Raw genomic sequence first — 20,681 nt, 5'->3', positions numbered from 1 at the left:
TGTATATGTTTATAAAGGTTATGTCTTCTTGAATTGACCACTTCTTAGTATATAATGACCTTCTTTTTCCCCTCATAGCAGTTTTTCCCTTAAAAGTATATTTAATTTGATATTAGTATAGCTATCTCAGCTCTCTTTTGGTTACTATTTGCATAGTATGTGTTTTTTATCCGTTCACTTTCAAACTACTTGTGTCTTTGAATTTAAGATGAGTCTCTTATAACCATCAGATAGATTGGTCATGCTGTTTAAATTCATTCTGCCAATCTCTGCCTTTTGACTGTAGAGTTTAAGCCATTTACATTTAAGGTAACTACCAATAATGCAGGACTTTCTTCTTCCATTTTGCTTTTTGGTCTTTGTAAGTCCTATACTTTTGTCATTCCTCTCTTCTTCCTACTTAAATATTTATTTTATTTTTTTGTGTTGTAAAATTTCAAGTCCTTTCTTATTTCTTCCTGTATCATATATTTCATATATTTTTGTATGGTTACCATGGGGCTTAAGTTGAGCATCCTAAATCTCTAACAACATGTTCTGATTTGATATTTATTTTTAGTAACAAGCGCATCTACTGTTCCTATATTCTTCCATTCCTCCACCTTTTTGTTGTACTTGTTAGAAATCATATCTTTATACATTGATTTATACATTAATTTTTATATGATGTATAAGGATACCGTACATTTGTCATTACTTTTATGCATTTGCATTTTAATACCTGTAAGAAGTAAGAAGTGGAGTTAAATTTATCAAAAATTGCATTGTATTTATACTGACATTTATAATTACCCACATTATCACATTTCCTGGAGTTGTTTGCTTCTTTATGCTGTTTTGATCCCACTATCTAGTTTCCTTTCCTTTCACTCTGATTTTGCTTTGTAGGGCAGGTCTAATGGTGATAAACTCTGTCAGGTTTTATTTATCTGGGAATGTTTCTTTCTTCTCCTTCTGGGGTGCCCAAGATGTGTTATTGGTATGCTTGATAGTGTCCCACAGGTCTCTTAAACTCTTCCCTTTCTTCATCTTTGTCTTTCATTGAGAAAGATGTTCACTGACTCTTTCTTCTGCCAGCACCAACGTGCAATTAGCAATCTGCAATTAAAACCCTGTAGGAAATTTTTCATTTCAGTTTTTGTAATCTTCAACTCCAATGTTTCCATTTGCTTTCTTTTTAAAATTCCTATCTCTTTATTGAGATTCTCATGTTGTTCCTTCATGATTTTCCTGAAATCCTTTTAGGTCTGTCCTTTATATCCTTGAGTATACTAAGGATCTTTTTTTTTTCCCTCCCATGTTCTTTTTTTTTTTTTTAAATTGACAGGTCTTCACACACATACATTCCATATAAGGTGTGCAATCAGTGGCTCATAATATCATCACATAGTTGTGTATTCATCACCATGATCATTTTTTAGAACATTTGCATCACTCCAGAAAAAGAAATAAAATGTGAAAAGAAAAATCTCATACATACCATACATCTTACCCCTCTCTATGACCACTAGTATTCCAATTTATTTTATCCTCCCCCCATTATTTATTTATTTATTCAATCCTTTTTTTTTTTTTTTTTTTAACTCATCTTTCCATAGCCTGGACAAAAGGACCATCAAACACAAGGTATTTACAATCAAATAATCACACTGCAAAAGCTATTTCTTTATGCATTTGTATACAAGAATCAAGGCTACTGGAACATAGCTCAACAGTTTCAGGTACTTCCCTTCAGCCACTCCATACATCACACACTGAAAAAGGATATCTGTGTAATGCATAAGAATAATCTCCAGGATAATCTCTCAACTCTGAAATCTCTTAGCCACTGAAACTTATTTTTGTCTCATTTCTCTCTTTCCCATTTTGGTCAAGAAGTCTTTCTCAATCCCTTTATGCTAGGTCCTGGCTTATCTCAGGAGTTCTGTCCCATGTTGCCAGAGAGGGTTACATTCCTGAAAGTCATGTTCCACATAGGAGGGAGGGGGGTGAGTTCATATGTCGATTTGGCTTAGAGAGACAGAGACCACATCTGAGCAGCAAAAGAGGTTCTCTGTAGGTGACTCTTAGGCATAATTATAAGTAGGCTTAGCCTACCCTTTGCAGGAATAAGTTTCATAAGGGCAAACCCCAAGACGGAGGGCTCAGCCTATTGATTTTGTTGTCCCCACTGTTTGCGAGAATATACTATCATAAATTCTCCAAACGGGGAAGTTGAAAATTTCCTCCTTTCTCCCCAGTCCCCCAAGTGGACTCTGCAAATATATCTTTATTCACTGCCCACATTTATCGGGGCATCACACTAACCTGGACAAATCAACAAAATTTCATGCCCTGTTCAAGATTCCATGTACTTAGGGGCTCAACTAAACTGATCATACAAGTCAAATTAGGAAATGCACTAACCAAAATACAAATTTTGTACCAAATAGACATCTGTCCCTTTAGTCTCACACAGAAGTTGAAGTTTTAAAATATGGACAATATCATCCTGAACCTGTGTTCTGGTATACTTTACTCTTATTCAGATCAGCATCATTCATATCTCTACTCAAAGTCTGATCTCTGTTTCAACTTTTTAATCAGTTCCTGTGTGGGGTACTGCTGGCTTTCATAGCTTCCTAGCTCTAACTCTCAGTCTCAGGTATCACATAAATACCCGAAGTTTCTGGGAATGACTAAGTTATAGGCAAAAAACTCAGTTTCTCAGTATTTTAAAATAATAGTTATAACTCCTGAATGTATGTGATACTGTTAAGAGTTTACAATCTAGGACTCTTTACAATAGTCTCCAAACTGACAACCCCTGCTCTTGACTTCAGTTCACCCAGTTTTTATATTATAATTAGTCCATAGGAGTGAGGCATAATAATATTTGTCTTCTTGTTTCTCACATTCCAGGCAACATACAGTCCTTAAGGTTTATTCACCTTTTGTATGCTGAATGTATACAAAATAGTTCGCCTTTCTATTTGAAGATCATTTTTTAAAAGTCTTTTTATCTAAAATCTGGTGTTCTTCGTTGATGTTTTTTGGATTTCTTTCTTTTTCCTTTAGATGGGTCATCCTTTTCTGTTTCTTTAACTTGTAACATTTTGTTACATATATATTTTAATGTGTTAATAAATTTGGGGGTTAGTTCCTGAGCTGTCTTTTACTTAAGTTTGTATCCAGTATGCAATAAGATGGATTTCCTTAAATGAAAGAGCTAACAAAAACAAAAAACAAGTTTTAAAAACTGCTGTTACCACCTTTGCATATATGATCGTTGTTGGCCTATGTTCTTTTGGAAGCCTATCAAGAAGGTCAGCTTGGAGTGAAAATGAAGTTTAAGGATCTTTCTGTTTTTTTTTTAAGCCTGTGTCTTGTCCTCCTCTTGTGCTACCTTGTTGCCTTTGTAATTCTGCTTTTTACAGCAAGAATGTGCCCCTTCCCCCCAACTCCACCATTTACTTTGAAATTGGCTTTCACCCTTTTCTGGGAGCCCTGTTGTAGGTCTTAAAGCTGGTAATCCCTTGTCCAAGGCTACTTTGACTTAATTGTTTCGTGTACTGGTTTAGTTGTCTTCAGTTGCTTGCAGGGCAGTTTCTGGGAGGGTGAGCAGGGGAGTGTAGTTTCCTAGTTCATTCTCTTAGGCTCTTACTTGTTGGCAGAGACATACAGGCACCTCAGTATGCGCGTAGGCATTACTTTACTCCCTTCAGAACAGATTCAGGCACCCACAGTGGAAATGCAGGCTGCCTCAGCCCTCACCCTGGAGGGAACTAGGAGCTTCTCCTATGTTTTTGAAGCTGTGTTTTTCTTGATTCAGCATTTGCCCATTTATTGCAACCTTGAATAACTGTTTCGCAAAGTTGAGGAAAGTGGCTCTTCCAGTTGATTGTAGTTGTTCAAAGATTCTGTGGTTGAATACCACCCCGGAGTGCCTTATGTCTCCATCTTGTCAACTAGAAGTCTAAAATAAATTTTTTGATCTTTTTTACTAATTGTGCTATCTCTGTCAGTAGGAAGACAGCATCAGTTGGTTTTTCTCTTCATTGGAGGTCAGATTTTCTTGCTTCTTTGCATGCCTTTTAGTTTATGATTAGACATCAAAGATTGTTAATTTTACCTTTTTTACTGGATATTTTTCCATTTCTGTAAATACTCAGCTTTTGCTCTGGGACATCATTAAGTAACTTGGAAGCAGTTTAGTCATTTTTTGGTCTTGCTTTTAAGCTATGTTATCTAACACCAGAGTTGACATTTTTTCTAGTGTTAATTTTACCCCAAAACTGAGTCCCAAACCATCTGAGTATGCTACTCAGTGCATCGTGATTTGAGGTTTTGCATTCTGTCATGGGAACAGAATATCTGCAGATATTGTCCCCCCTCCTCCACAGTGCTTCACCCTTGGCATTATTGACATTTGAGGCTAGATAATTCTTTGTTTTGGGGACCTTTTCTTTCTACTATAGGATGTTTAATAGCATCTACCACTAGATGCCAGTAGTACACCTCTAAATTGTGATAATCACAAAACATGCCCAGTTATTGCTAAATGTCAACAGGGGCAAACTCATTCCTGGTTAAGTGCTGTTGCTCTAATGCTTTCAGGTAGTTCTTTCCCTGATCTTGGATATTTTCTTCATGTGCAGTGAGGATCAGTACTCAGCTGAAGATTCAAGGTGGGTCCTCTTTAAGTTGCCGCATCAGGTTTTTTCTCTGTCTCTCTCTCTCTCCTGCCCTGCAGACTGTAGTGCCTTCACTCCCTGACTTCTAGTTCTATCTGCTCAACTCAGGAGATCAGCAGGCAGTAAAGTAGCCTAATCGCATTTATTGCCTTCTTTATTTAGCCTCTCTCAGAGATTACTTTACTTTGTTTCCTGGTATCCAGTGTCTTCAAAATGTGATTTTGTATATTTGCTTTGATTTTTAGTTGTCTCAGTTAGGAGGGTAAGTTCAGTACCTCTTACTCCATCTTGACCTAAAACTGAAGTCCCAACAATTTCTTTTACTTTGGAAGGGATGTCCTGACATGTCTTTGACCACTGAACCTCTAAAAACTTCACTGAAATAACATGTCTTTGAATCTTCATATAGTTTAACTGCTGCCGTCTGGAACCTTGTGTTATCAAGGACTCCATAATACCAACTTCTTACTCTTGGTTGTTCTTTTGCCCTTTCTGGCCAATCAGCAATCAAAATCAGATACATCTAAGTAATGTATCAAGAGGTATAGATTATGACAGAGCCTGGGAGAATTAGAATAGCCCTAAGGCAAAGCTAAATTAACTGTATTAAATTTCCATTTGAATGTAAACTTTTGGCTGCTTTCTTCTAATTGGAATGGAAAAGAATGCATTTACAAAACTAGCACTTGATTAATCTACTCTGGCAACAGTATTTAGGACTGGGATTGCAGCTGTGATCTGGGCTAAAATTTGATCAAGTCTCTGGTAGTCATTGGTCATTTTTAGGATCTGTTTTCTGCCAGGCCCTCACAAGTTAAATGGAAATAAGATATAGACCATCACCCATGCATCCTTTAAGGATTTACTGTTAGCATTATTCTTTGCCCCTCTAAATGCAATACTGTTTTGTTGTTGTCTTGTTTTGCTTACTGTCTTGTTCAGGGGATAGAGCAATTTAAGAGCTTTCCACTTGGCTTTTCCCACTATGGCAGCTCTTGTCATATAGGCCCTTACCCGTGTGGAGGTTATTCTAACTGCCACATGTGCACATTCCAATTATATACTTGAGGTGTAAGGAATAACCAGTAAGTAGGTCTGCCGTCTAGCAGGCCCACGATGGGCAGGACTTTCACCAGGAATCTATTTATTATTATCTATATCCAGCAGGTTTTAGCTGGGTGGTTGTTTGTTCTGCCACACAAAACCTTGACGGGGATCATTCTCTTGGAGCCGTTCAGCTGGTCTAAGAAAGTCTCACTGATGTTTGTGGTGCCTTGGTTTTGTTCCATGTGGTGTTTCTCTCCTCATGGGACTCACGTAGGCTTCCTCACAGCATGTGTTGCTGGGGCACTTAGATTTCAGAGGTCACAGCTCCTTCTGCCACATTGCTTTGGTCAGAACAAATCACCGGACTAACCCAGATGTGTGGGAGGTCACGTAGAGCACAGTTGTTGGTAGGGAGTAGGGCGGTCCTGTTGTAGAAGAGCATGTAGGATGAGAGATCCCAGTGGCCATCTTTGGAAGTCCCGACTCCATCTGCTTTTCTGTCTTCCATGGTTTTGTAGACCTCTCTCATTTGTTTTCTATTCATCCTAATTTTTTTTTCTTTTGTACTTAAAAATCTTTTTGCTTTGATTTTAGGAAGGAATTAACAGAGATGTAAGTGTGGTTGTTCAGTCCATCGTAGTTAATTGGCAGTCATGATCTTTGGAATCACCATTTATTCCTGTGTTCCTTAGCGGCTCTGTTTGTCTTATGACCATCTGGAAAGCAATTTGCTTTTAGTTTCTTTTCGTTTTCTTCTCTACTGTCATCTTCAAATTCTTATGGCTAGTTGCATATCAGAGAGGACATTAGTTAGAGTAGTTTGCCCTGGGTATAAGCAATGAGGAAGTCCAATTTTATATAGAGAATCCAAGGCTGCCTGCTTTTTATTATTGCCATACACCAACAATTTTAGATAACATCAATGATAAAATACCACTTTCGTTCAGGATGGATTGCTCCCACATTCTTTTCATGTGCTACTTCTCGTAGCTGAGGTTATGCTATGCCATCCTGGTTATTTTATACCTATTAGTTATCTGAGTGAGGGCCAGGCATATCTCATTCAAAGAGTGAACAGTAAGATTCTCCCATCAGAGGTCTTTTTAATTTACTGGTAGGTCATGTCAGTTTGGGCATCTTTAAAGAGTTGTGTTAAAAGAATATTGACGGGGGTGGGCCACAGTGGCTCAGCAGGCAAGAATGCTCGCCTGCCATGCCAGAGGACCCGGGTTTGATTCCTACCCATGTAAAAAAATAAAAAATTAAAAAGAATATTGACGGATTGTGTCATCTCAAGAGAATTTCAGTAAGAAGTGCTTAAAGATATGAAACCTGCAAATATTGTGACCGTGTTATGGATAATAAAACAAAATGAGGCCGAAAACACAATTGGATAATTGTTTTCAAATATTTGGAGTCTACTGAAGAGGAGAAGGTTGCATCTGTGTAGAACTGAAAAAGACTTCTAAGTGCATTAATGAGATTTTGGTTTGAGTTGAGGCTGTCAGCCGTGTTGAAGAGGGTTCCTGTGGGAGTTGAGGGAGATCTTTTCTACCTCTCGATCTCTTGTGGTTCACAGATTTGATCAGTCTTCACGATAGTTACAACTGTCATAAAAGGTTGTTTGTTTAAAATCAAAATTGTGGAATGTAGTTATATTTTTAAATGTATATATGAACTATAATATGAAAACTTTTTATTCTGTTCCACAGGACTTAAATACTATTTATTCTTACCTTCATGGAATGGAAATATTATCAAATCTCAGGGAACATCAGCTTAGGTAAGTGAAGTACTATGTTTAAGAGCAGGTTCTCTGGAGTTACTCATTGACCACATATTTTTTAAGCACCTTTTATATTTCTCTTACTGGTTTTGGAGTTTATAATACTTAATAGAATAGATCCCTAGTTTCTTGGAATTTATATTCTGCTGAGTGATCTCGAGGTAAGGGGAAAATACTTGACGTAAAAATTGTATGTAATATCCAGTAGTGATACGTACTGTGAATACAATAAAGGATGTAAAATAAACTATGTGGGTAGCTGCTTGAATTTGGAAGGCCTCTCGGAGGGAGTAATTGTCAAGCAGATACCTAAATGGCAGGAAAGACCCATCTAAGCCAAGAAAGAAGGCTTTGGTGGCTGAGCACAGTGAGAAGAGAAGTAGAGCATTGTAGAACATGAATTCGCATTAGTACTTGCAGGGGCCACATCACTTAGGGATTTTTATAAGATAGGCAAAGGAATATGCTTCTCTTACCCCAGTTTTGCTTAACCATGAGATCTTGATCAAATCTTAACTTCTAAGCTTCAGTTTTGCCCTCTAAAAATAAGGATAATAGTATATTCTGTACAATGTTTTAAGGATTAAATGAGACTGTCTAAAGCAGAGCACAGTACTTACCATATAAGATGCTCAATGTGTGTTAGCGAGTTTTAAGTACACATGAAACAAACTTCTTACTTTCTCTTATAGTTTGTATTGATATGTATTATGTCAAATACTTAAGATGGGCATGATATGTTGTATTAAAATAAAAGAAGCAGGAACCTTGATTTAGCACAGGCTGGTGTGGACAAGACCCATAAACTTTCTGAGCCTCATTTTGCTGTAAAATGGGCTATATTCCCTACTTACCTTATATCATTGAGGTTATATTTGAAAGAAATGCGTTAGAATTGTTTAAAGCACAAAGCATTTCAACTTTGCGTTTACCTTTGTGCTAAATTTTAATTAAAATATGTTTTCCTTCCATAACCTCCTTATCCATCATGTTACGTATTCACTGGCTGTTTCTTGGTTATGGACCAGATTGTTGAATTATAATTGTTATTTATAATTTTCTGTTTCTTCTGTATAATGTAACATAATTTAGATATTAATATATATCAAACAGTTATAGAAAGAACAAAACTGAAAACTAGAGCATTTAGTAATACTAATTTAAATATGTCAGAGAAGTTTTGATTTTTCTGTATGTTTTAAATGCAGATTCATATATTTATTCAAAAAATGTTGCGTGTGTGTGCATTTGTGTAATGTGCACTTACCTCTGCTAGTAATTGTTCTTTGGGCTGAGGATTCAGTACTGAACAAGACAAATGTTTTATTTTATGTTTTCTTAATAAAAAAGAACTTGTGTGCATTGACATGTTTTATCATACACATAAGAGTTTTGTAATTGTTGCCACATAATACTACGTAATTGCTACTTTGAAATTCCTGCTGCATTTTATGTTTATGTTTCTCAATTCATGTGGTTTAGTGAAAATTTAGACCACTTTCTGTTGATGTGATTATAATAGAATTGCTGTAACAAAATTAAGTTAAAATAATCTTCAAAATTTTTTACCTTTTTTTAATATGTTAGATTAATGTCTGCAAGAGCGCGCTATGAGAGATACAGTGGCAATCAAATTCTTTTTTGGTAAGTATTTCCATAATTAGCTTAAATATATGACTTTATGTTTAAATTTTGACTGTTAGACTTGATAGTCATAGACTTGATAGTCATATTCTGGAGCAATTTCTGTAGAGCTGTTTGAAATATATTTATGAACTGTGAAGTATGGCATACCATAGAGTACACAAATACACATATCTGAAGTATATAGTTTGATGGATTTTAATAAATATATACATCTGTTTAACTAGTACCCCAATGAAAGTGTAGAAAATACCAGCTCTCCAGAAGCCTCTGGTCAACACTGTTCTAGGAAGGTAATCACACAATTTCACTTTTGTTAATATAGCTTAGTTTTGCCTCTTTGAATTTCATAGAGGGGGAATCTTTTCATCAGGCTTTGTTTACTTGACATATGTCTGAAATTCTTCCATGTTTTTGCATTTTTTCTTTTTTACTGCTATATAGTATACAATTATATGGAAATAATATAATTCATTTATCTATTCTACTCTTAATGAATATTTGGATCCTTTTCGGTTTTTTACTGTCATGGACAATAATGTTTCTATGCACATATTTCATGTCCTTTATGCTCTTATTCATTCATTCCTGTTGGGCAGACACCTAGGAATAGAATTATGGGAAGTGCTCATGTTCAAATTTGGGCGACACTCACAGTTTTCTCAAATAATGTACCAGTTTCAACAACCAGCAGCATATGATAAGTTCCATTTACTCCACGTTTTTGACAACCGTTGATAGTGGCAGTTTTTTTTGTTGTTGTTGTTAGTTTTGAATTTTAGCCATTCAAAGACATCTTTTTGATTATGTATTTCGTTGTGTTATCTTATTGTGATTTTATTTTGGATAAATCACCACTAATGGTGCTGAATGATTTTCATAGGTTTTTGTTGCTGTTTTGTGTGTGTGTGTGTGTGTGTGTGTGTGTGTGTGTTTGTGTGGTCTTTTTTGTTTTTTATTTTTAAGTTCTGTTGACTATTTGAGTAACTTTTTAAAATGAAATCCCATTCATGGTTTTACCATTTTTTAATTGGATTGTCTGTCTTGTCTAAGTCTGTTGTAGGATAACGTATTGCAAATGTCTTCTCCCACCATGTTGCTTGCTTTTTCACTCTATTAATGACACCTTCATGCATCTTTCCTACCACATCTGAAGGGAAATTCCTAATTTTCTTAATTTCTCCCTTGTGATTAGTGCTTTCTGTGCCCTGTTTAAAAAATCTTTACCTTTCTGGATATTATGAAGCTGTTCTTCTGTTTTTCTTCTAAAAGTTTTTGTTTTCATTTTCATATTTAGAGCTATAGTACATCTTAAAATTGATAGTTTATTTATGATATGAAGTTAGAGTTGAGTAATTTTTTTTAATTTTCAAAGTATTTATTTTCATTTTAAAACAATAATAAACCTATTACATGTTAATATGCTATATCTTTTATAATAAATAGCTACATTTTCAAGAAAAATTAAATGTAATTTGCAAATCTGTGTCTGGTTGACGTTAATTTTAAGTTACCATATCCTCTACATTCTTCAATATTCTGTTGCATACCTTTTTTCAAATGAAAGAAATCTCATCTTACCCATACAGGAAGCTGGAAAATGAGGAGTATTTTAGTAGCCTGATACTTATATGCTTCTTTGATAGTACCAAAACTGTACAGATTTCTTAGTCCTGTTACAGTGTTGATCCTGAAACTTTATCAGTGAATTCTTTGTTACTCTGGTGCATTAAAAAAAAAATTGGTCTATCTTACATTATGAATGGATCATTTAGGCATGCATGATTTTGTCATTTCATGACTGGTCATCTAAAAGTATTGGTGTTCTGAATAATGTAGTTCTTCCACGTTTTGACATTTTATTATGCATTATTAAAAAATCTCATTTTTTAACATCACTGTTAATCTCATCAGAAAAGTTTTGGGAAGTATCAAGATCATAGTAGTAGATACAAGTTTTGTAAACTTGTAACTTTTGATTGAAAGCTTGAATTTTATCACTGGTGAAATTCATTATTTATCCCTATGGATATCCATTTGATCCATCACCACTTATTGAAAAATCATCTTTTCCCTTACTTCACTACAATATTCTCTTTATTTCAAATTTAGTGATCATATATATATATGTGTCTCTTTCTGGTCTCTTCATTTTGTTTGTTGACCTATTCATCTGTCTTTGTGTCAGACTTCCCTCTTTTAATTATTCTAGTAATACATCTTGATTGCCTGTGTTTTGTAAGTAACTTGTTTTTCAGAATTACCCTGGCTGTTAGTATTGCTTTGCTTTTGTATATAAACTCTAGAATCAACAAGCACGTATATGAAAACTTATAGGTCGGCTCTGGGTTTTGCATTAGGATGATGTTAAATCTGTAAATCAGTTTGAAGAGAATTGACATCTTTATGATATTGAAGCTTTTAATCTGTGAACATGTATATTCCACTTCTTTGCTCTTCTTTTGTTCTTCTCATTATTGTCTTAGAAGAATATTTTTTTCTGCGTATAGAATTCTAGGCTGGCAGTTTTTTCTTCAACACTTTGTAAGTGTTGAGTCGGTGACCAGTGTTACAGTTACTTCTTTACAGGTAATATGCTTTTATTTCTCTCTGCCTCCATCTGAGGATTTTCTTTTTCTTTTTGTTTTCAGCAGTTGTAACTAAATCTTCCCAGATGTGGCTTTCTTTGGATTTATTCTATTTGGGATTTGTAGACCTTCTTAATTTTGTGGTTTGCTGTCTCCCATCAATCTTAGAAAATTTTCACAACCATCTCTTCATTTATTGCTTCTTTCTTCCTTTTCTGGGATTCCAGTTAAAATGTTATCCCTTTTCATTTTGTCCTGTATCTCCTTTATATTGTTTTCCCCTTTTCCCATCCCTTTTTTACTCCTCTCTGTTCTTCAGTTTGCATATTTTCAGTTGACTTATGTTCTAGTTTATGAATTCTTGTCTTCTCCTGTGCCCAAACATACCTTTTTGGTTTTGTTTTTAACTTTTTTAATTGTATAGTATAACATATATAATCAAAGCAAAGAACGAAAAAAGCAATAGTTTTCAAAGCACTCTTCAACGAGTAGTTACAGGACAGATCCCAGAGTTTGTCATGGGCCGCCATACCATCATCTTAGATTTTTCCTTCTAACTGCTCCAGAATATAGGAGGTTAGAAGGAATAAATATTTTTATCATCACAATCGACTTTTTGTGTGTGTATAAATAACATATATACAAAAGCAATAAATTTCAAATCATAGCACCACAAATTAGTTGTTGAACAGATTTCAAAGTTTGGTACGGATACCAGTTCCACAATTTTAAGTTTTTACTTCTAGCTGCTCTAAAATACTGGAGACTAAGAAATATCAATTTAATGATTCAGCAATCATACTGATTTGTTAAAATCTACCTTCTGTATATAACTACACCATCACCTTTGGTCTTTCTCTCCCACTCTTTAGGTTCATTTGGGCTATGACCATCTAACTTTCATGTTGGAAGGGGCTGTCAGTAATGTAGGGTAGGGAGATGGAACTAGGTGATGTTCCAGAGAGGCTGGGCCCACTAGGTTTCAGGACTTATCTGCTCCAGGGACCCATCTGGAGGATGTAGGTTTCCGGAAAGTTACCCTAGTGGGCAGAACCTTTGTAGGTTCTTATATATTGCCCTATATGTTCTTTAAGATTGGCAGGAATGGTTTTGGTTGGGGTTTAGCAAGCTATGATAGATAGCAAAGTCTAACTGAAGCTTGCATAAGAGTGACCTCAGAGTGGCCTCTCAACTCTACTTGAATTCTCCCAACCACTGATACTTTATTAGGTAAACTTCTTTCCCCCATTTTGGTCAGGATGGGATTGTTGATCCCAAGGTGACAGAGCTGGATTTATCCCTGGGAGTCAACTTCCACACTGTCAGGAAGACTTTGACCCCTGGATATCATGTCCCACATAGAGGCGAGGGCAATGATTTCACTTGCAAAGTTGGTCTTAGAGAGAGTGAGGCCACATCTGAGCAACAAAAGAGGTCCTCCAGAAGTAACTCTCAGGCATACCTATAGATAGGCTGCGCTTCTCCATTACCTATGTAAGGTTCACAAGAGTAAGCCTCAAGATCAAATAGGTCCGGGAATCGACGGGAATCGAATCCGAGTCTCCTGCATGGAAGGCAGGCATTCTAACCACTGAGCAACCTGTGCACCCCACACCTACTTTTGAGACCAAAGGGAGAAAGGTTTATTTTGTCCAGAATTTAAATTTTCTATAGCACATAATCTAACTCAATCTCTGTATATAGCTCTTTCAAACAAATGAAACACAGGGAGCCCAGAACAAGAATGAGGGCCTTTCCTATCTCTCAGCCAACACAACAAGCAAACTCACTGCCCTCCCCCTCTCTATGTGAGGCATGACTCCCTGAGGTGTAAACCTCCCTGGCAACATGGGACAGAAATCCTAGAATGAGCTGGGACTTAGCATCAAGGGATTGAGAAACCCTTCTCAACTGAAAGGGGGAAAAGAGAAATGAGACAAAATAGTCAGTGGCTGAGAGATTTCCAAGAGAGTTAAGAGGTTATCCTGGAGGTTATTCTTATGCATTATATAGATGACCATTATATAGATATGGGTGTCCCTAATATTTGACACAGTATCAGAAGATTTCCTGATTGTAAAGTTCAATATTTCCATATTTTTTCTACCATCCCTCAGGGGACTTTGCCAATACTTTTGATTATCTGCTTAATATATTCTAGGATTTATTCAGGCATTACATTAAGTTATACAGGATTAAAGGCCCTCATTCTTTTTTTTTTTTAATTTTTATAAATAAAATCAATCAACATTCAGCACAAACGTTCTTAGCATATGAACATTCCGCACTTGGTGTGCAATCAGTGGCTCACAATATCATCATATAGTTGTACATTCACCACCGTGATCATTTCTCAGAATATTTACATCATTCCAGAAAAAGAAATAAAAAGAAAAAAGAACGAACTCATATATACCATACCCCCTACCCCTCCCTCTCACTGACCACTAGTATTTCCTCTACCCAATTTATTTTAAGATTTCTTCCCTCTATTATTTATTATTTATTTATTTTTAATCCACATTTTTTTTAACTCATCTGTCCATACTGATGATAAAAGGAGCATCCGAACAAGGTTTTCACAATCACACAGTCACTTGCGAAAGCTGCATCATTATACAATCATCTTAAAGAAACATGTCTACTGGAACACAGCTCTACAGTTTCAGGCACTTCCCTCTAGCCTCTCTAATACACCCTAAACTAAAAAGGGGTTATCTATATAATGCATAAGAATAACCTCCAGGATAACCTCTTAACTCTCTTGGAAATCTCTCAGCCACTGACTATTTTGTCTCATTTCTCTTTTCCCCCTTTCAGTTGAGAAGGGTTTCTCAATCCCTTGATGCTAAGTCCCAGCTCATTCTAGGATTTCTGTCCCATGTTGCCAGGGAGGTTTACACCTCAGGGAGTCATGCCTCACATAGAGAGGGGGAGGGCAGTGAGTTTGCTTGTTGTGTTGGCTGAGAGATAGGAAAGGCCCTCATTCTTGTTCTGGGCTCCCTGTGTTTCATTTGTTTGAAAGAGCTATATACAGAGATTGAGTTAGATTATGTGCTATAGAAAATTTAAATTCTGGACAAAATAAACCTTTCTCCCTTTGGTCTCAAAAGTAGGTGTGGGGTGCACAGGTTGCTCAGTGGTTAGAATGCCTGCCTTCCATGCAGGAGACTCGGATTCGATTCCCGTCGATTCCCGGACCTATTTGATGAGGGTGTGTTTATTGATTATCTTTCTCTTGGGAGTAGTGAAATTATCTAAAATTGAGAGTCTTGATGGACTGTGGACTATGAGCATTATACATCATGCCTAATAAATGCAGGTGGCTGATGGATACACTGACTGAGAAGTAGATTAGTGAATGATGGTGGATATTTATGATCAAATATTGTGCTGCTACAAAAAGGAATGAAATCGTGAGGTATGCAACAATGTGAACAAAACTGTGGGACATTTGGTGAGGCAAAATAAGCCAGAAATGAACGAAAATTATTGTATGGTCTCCTTTAGAAAATGTTTATAAGAAAACAGGGGCCTAGACTATAAGCTCTTACAGCAGACAGATTTAGTCTGGAGTGGTAATTATTATTTCTGGACTTTGAGAGGCTGCTTTATATATATATATCTATAACCTGGTATTTAGAGATAAGAAAGAAGCCGATCAGGTCAGGATTAAGGTAGTTCAGAACACAGGGGAAAGGAAGACATTGTCTATATTTTAGAACTGCACCTACTTTTTCTGGGGGGAGGATAATCAATAAACACACCCTCATCAAATAGAAAATTTAAACCTCTCCTTAATTCTTGTCCCTCCTACCATCATTTACCCACTCCTGTTGCTGTGGTGGTACTGATGTTGTCATGTTAAACATAGCCCAGAGCATGCAATAGCAGCTTTCCCCCTGTACCCTGGACTTTGGATTGTTTCCGTCTTCTGTGATTGTGAATAATGCTGCTTGTGTATAGAAATGTTACTGATTTTTAAACATTAATTTTATATCCTGCTACCTTGCTGGTTTTGTTTATTAGCTCAGGTAACTTTGTTGTGGATTTTGCAGGATTATTCCAAATATAATATTGTGTCATCTGTAAATAATATAAGTTTTTCATCTTCCTTTCTGATTTGGATGCTTTTTATTTATTTGTCCTGCCTGATTGCTCTAGCTAGAACTTCTAGTACAATGTTGAATAATAGTGCTGGCAGTGGACATCCTTGTCTTGTTCCTGATCTTAGGAGGAAAGCTTTCAGTCTCTCACCATTAAGTACAATACTGGCTATGGGTTTTTCATAGATGCCCTTTATCATATTGAGGAAGTTACTTTTGGGTCCTATTTTTGAAAGTGTTTTTATCAGGAAAGGATGTTGAGTTTTGTTGAATTCTTTTTCAGCATCAATCGAGATGATCATGTGATTTTTCTCTTTTGGTTTGTTAATGTGCTGTACTACGTTAATTGATTCTCCTGTATTGAACTATCCTTGCATTTGTGGTATAAATCCCACTTGATTGTGGTGTATGATTCCTTCAAAGTGTTGTGGAATTCGATTTGCTAGTATTTTCTTGAGAATTTTTGCATCTGTGTTCATTAAGGCGATTGGCCTGTAGTTTATAGCATCTTTACCCATTTTTGATATTAAAATCATTTTAGCTTCATAAAATGGGTTAGGTAGTGTAGCTTTTTCCTCAGTTTTTTTGGAAAAGTTTGAGCAGAAGTGGTGTTAGTTCTTTTGGGACTGTCTGATAAGATTCCGCTGTGAATCCATCTGGCCCTTGGCTTTTCTTTGTAGGAAGATTTTTGATGACTGATTGAATCTCTTTACTTGTTACTGGTTTGTTGAGATGTTCTCTTTCCTCCTAAGTCAGTATAGCTCGTTTGTGTGTTTCTAGAAATTTGTCCATTTGATCTAAGTTGTCTATTTTGTTGGCATATAGTTGTTCATAGTATCCTCTTGTGATTTCTTTTCTTTCTTCAGGGTCTGTAGTAATGCACCCCTTCTCATTTCTGATTTTGTTTATTTGCATTGTCTCTCTTTTTTTCTTTGACAGTCTTGCTAGTGGCCTGTTGATTTTATTGATTTTCTCAAAGAACCAACTTTTGGTTTTTTTTATTCTTTCTGTTATTCTTTTGTTCTCCCATTCATTTAACTCTGCTTTAATCTTTGTTATTTCTCTTCTGTTTGCCTTTGGGTTAGTTTGCTGCTCTTTCTCAAGTTTTTCCAGGTGAATAGTTAAGTCCTTGATTTTTGCTTTTTCTTGATTTTTAATATAGGCATTTAGGGCATAAATTTCCTCTCAGCACAGCCTTTGCCGCATCCCAAGAGTTCTAATATGTTGTACTCTCATTTTCATTCGTCTTCAGATATCTACTTATTTCTTTAGCAGTTTCTTCTCTGACCCACTGATTATTTAAGAGTGTGTTATTTAATCTCCCTATATTTCTGAATGTTCTTATTCTTTGGTGGTTGTTGAGATCCAGCTTCATTCCATTGTGATGAGAAGTGATTTGGATAACTTCAGTGTTTTTAAATTCATAAATACCTGTTTTGTGCCCCAGCATATGAGCTATCTTGGAGAATGGTCCATGAGAAATAGAGAAGAATGTATGTTCTGGTGTCTTGGGGTGTAATGACCTACATATATCTATTAGGTCTAATTCATTTATCAAGTTGTTTGACTTCCCTACTTCCTTGTTGATCTTTTGTCTGGTTGTTCTGTCTATAGAGAGTGGTGTATTAAAGTCTTCTGCTATTATTGTTGAAACATCTATCGCTCCTTTCAGTTTTGCCAGTGTCTGTCTCCTGTAGTTTGTAGCTCCTTGATTGGGAGCATAAACATTTATGATTGTTATTTCTTCTTGGTGATTTGTTCCTTTAACTAATGTACAGTGTCCTTCTTTGTCTCTTATGATGTCTTTACATTTAAAGTCTGTTTATTTTGCCTGATATTAGTATAGCTACTCCTGCTTTCTTTTGGTTAGAACTTGTGTGAAACATCTTTTTCCATCCTTTCACTTTCAGTCTATTTGTATCTGTGTGTTGAAGATGAGTCTTGTAAGCAGCATATACCTGGATTGTATTTCTTAATCCATTCTGCCAATTTGTATCTTTTAATTGGTAAGTTTAGTCTGTTAGCATTCAAAGTTATTACGTAAAGGCATTTCTTGGATCCACCATCTTATCTTTTGGATTTTTTTGGTAAGATCTATATATATTTTTCTTCCTCGTTCTCTTTTTATCCTCTAAGTTACCCTTACTAATACTCTTCAGTTCTGTGCCCTCCTTCAAACCTTTCCTGTCTTTTTTTTTCCAACTGGCAGAACTCCCTTTAATATTTCTCATATGGCCAGTCTCTTGTTGACAGATTCTCTCAGCCTTTGTTTGTCTCAGAAAGTTTTAATCTGTCCCTCAGTATTGAAGGACATTTTGGCTGGGTACAGAATTCTTGGCTGCTTGTCTTTCTCTTCTAGGATCTTAAATATATCATACCACTACCTTCTCATCTCCATGGTGCCAGTTGTGTGGTCTGAATTCAGTCTCATGTGGTTACCCTTGTATATAGTAGATTGTTTTTCTCTTGGCACTTTCATGATTTTCTGCTTCTTTTCAACATTTGACAGACTGATTAGAATGTGTCTTGGGGAAGGCCTGTTTGGAGTTCACTGAGCTTCTTTGACTTGCATATTCATGTTCTTTAAGGGTTGGGAAGTTTTCCCCCATTATATCATGAACAATCTTCCTAGCCCTTTATTCTTCTTTTCTCCTTCTGGGTCACCAGTAATTCTTATATTTGTGTGCTTTGTTTTGTCCATCATTCTTTGAGATCCAATTCAAATTTTTCCATCTTTTTTTTTTTTTTTGCCATTTGCTCTTTTGAGTGTTCAAAATGATTTGTCTTGTGTTGTAGTTTGCTTATTATTTCTTCTGCCTCTTTAAATCTGCTGTTATGTATCTTTAGTATGTTTTTTATTTGTTCTACAGCATGTTTAATCTCTGTGATATCTGCTGTTTTTCTGTTTATTCTTTCAAATTCCACTATATTATTCTAGTGTCTTCTTGATCTCCTTTATGTCATTATGCATCCCATTTATTTATTTAGTAGGGCTCTGGGCTTCCGTGTTAGGCTGTTTGCATCAGCTGGACAGTCTCCAGTTTTCTGCTTCTCAGTTACTCAGCTTTTGCAACTAGGGGTGAAGACTCTCCCAGGTCATTTACACCCTGGAATCGCCATCTCATTCGCCTTCCCATCCCTTCTCTAGCTGTTCCTTGAGCAAGGGTGAACTTGACCTATCCTATTCTTCCATCTTCTCCTATTCATTTGTAAGTAAAACGTGCCCAATCATATTTAATCCCCCTTTTGAATTCTTACTTCGTTGTTGTCTTTTTTTTTTTTTTTTTTTAATTCTAGATTGTTTCTTTTTCATAGATCCCAGTTCTTTGGTAGCGTTCTCCATCTTCTCTTCTTTTTCCTTAAACATTTTAAGTATAGTGGTTTTATTGCTATTTGTTTTAGGCTGTTTGGTCCCATTCTCAGTAGTCGTGATCATTTTTAATTAAATTCCAGACCCTTTATGAAAGTTGTAGACGATCTAGGTAATATTTTCTTCCTCTAGAGAGCATTTAGATGTTTTTTGTTCTGTTGTTTCATTTTGCCAGGCAGGGTACAGGCAGATGTCTTGATGCAGTTGACTTGCTAGTTAGAGAAGTTCTTTTCTGATAGCTTCTATTTTCTCAGCAAAATAAGCATCGAGATCATCAGTTGAAAGTTTGATTGAGGGAAAAGTTATTATTTGAGAAAAAGGAGAGGAATAGTGAATGTGCTGTAGAAACATGATTACTAGGCAGCTTTAAGCTTTAAGAGCCCAGTTGAAATTGGTGATGGTTGTGCTTTTTTATATGTGTATTAACCATATTCTGCGGAGGGGACATAGAATAGGCCAAAAGTTGGATTTATTCAGTATAATAAAATAAGAGTAATGAGCATTGAGGAAGTGTTTGCAAAGGAGTCAGTTCAGTGATTTAACATGAAGTATAAGCTTGTTACTGAAGGGAAGGATAGAAAAGAGTTATTGGGTTTATTATGGGTTAAAAAGTATGGATTAGGGTAGATTGTATGAGGTGTGAATAAAACTGTTTAAAACATGTTTTTTTAACTTATGGAAGCCTGGATAATACAATGGGGTAGAAACACTAAAGGAAGTGGTATTTAAAAGAGTGGGATAGTTGATATTCAGATTATGAAACTGTGCAGCTTTGAAAGGATGTATGTACCCTAGAAAAGCCATGTTTTAATCCTAATCCCATTTTGTAAAGGCAACCGTTTCTTGTAATGCCTATTCAGTACTGTATGTTTGAAAATATGATGCGATCGTCTCCCTGGATGATGTCCTTCTCCTTAAGAAGTCACATCTTGATGTGATCTTGAGTGATCAAGAGTGGTTGTTAAAATGGATTAGGTGGAGATGTATCTCCACCCATTTGGGTGGATCTTGATTAGTTTACTGAAACCCTATAAAAGAGGAAACATTTTAGAGAAAGATTTCTGAGAGAGCAGAGAATGACATAGCCACAAGAAGCAGTGAGTTCACAAGCCAGCAACCTTTGGAAATGAATAAGGAAAAACATCTCCCGGGGAGCTTCATGGAGGAGGAAGCCAGGAGAGAGTGCTAGCAGATGACGCCATGTTCGCCATGTGCCTTCTCACTTAAGAGAGAACCTTATTGAACCTTCGACCTTCCTGAACCAAGGTATCTTTCCCTGGATGCCTGTGATTGGACATTTCTATAGACTTGCTTTAATTGGGACATTTTCTCGGCCTTAGTACTGTAAACTGGCATCTAATGAAATTCCCCTTTTAAAAAGCCATTCTGTTCCTGGTATATTGCATTCCGGCAACTAGCGAACTAGAACAGAAGCTTGTATCTTTGTTGCTGATATCGGTTTTTCTG

At 36.1% G+C, this 20,681-nt stretch overlaps 1 protein-coding gene across 15 annotated transcripts in view; it reads left to right on the top strand.

The window, feature by feature from the left end:
* Positions 1-20,681, top strand: part of RAPGEF6 (Rap guanine nucleotide exchange factor 6) — a 316,707-nt gene that overhangs the window by 22,828 nt on the left and 273,198 nt on the right. For 12 of the 15 annotated variants that reach the window (XR_013166664.1, XR_013166665.1, XR_013166667.1 and 9 more), the window contains exons 2-3: positions 7,433-7,503; positions 9,094-9,150. Coding sequence is in view for 9 of the 15 variants with exons in the window: in XM_077138332.1 (XP_076994447.1) it covers positions 7,433-7,503; positions 9,094-9,150 (128 nt within the window). In the remaining 6 variants the exon portion in view is untranslated. Of the gene's footprint in view, positions 1-3,108; positions 4,668-7,432; positions 7,504-9,093; positions 9,151-20,681 lie in introns of those variants that run through there. The other 3 variants (XM_077138335.1, XM_077138337.1, XM_077138338.1) reach the window with 3 other exon arrangements.

The sequence above is a fragment of the Tamandua tetradactyla genome, chromosome 20 (assembly GCF_023851605.1).
Source record: "Tamandua tetradactyla isolate mTamTet1 chromosome 20, mTamTet1.pri, whole genome shotgun sequence".
Classification (NCBI taxonomy): Eukaryota; Metazoa; Chordata; class Mammalia; order Pilosa; family Myrmecophagidae; genus Tamandua; species Tamandua tetradactyla.
This window is presented reverse-complemented; position numbering and strand designations above follow the sequence as displayed.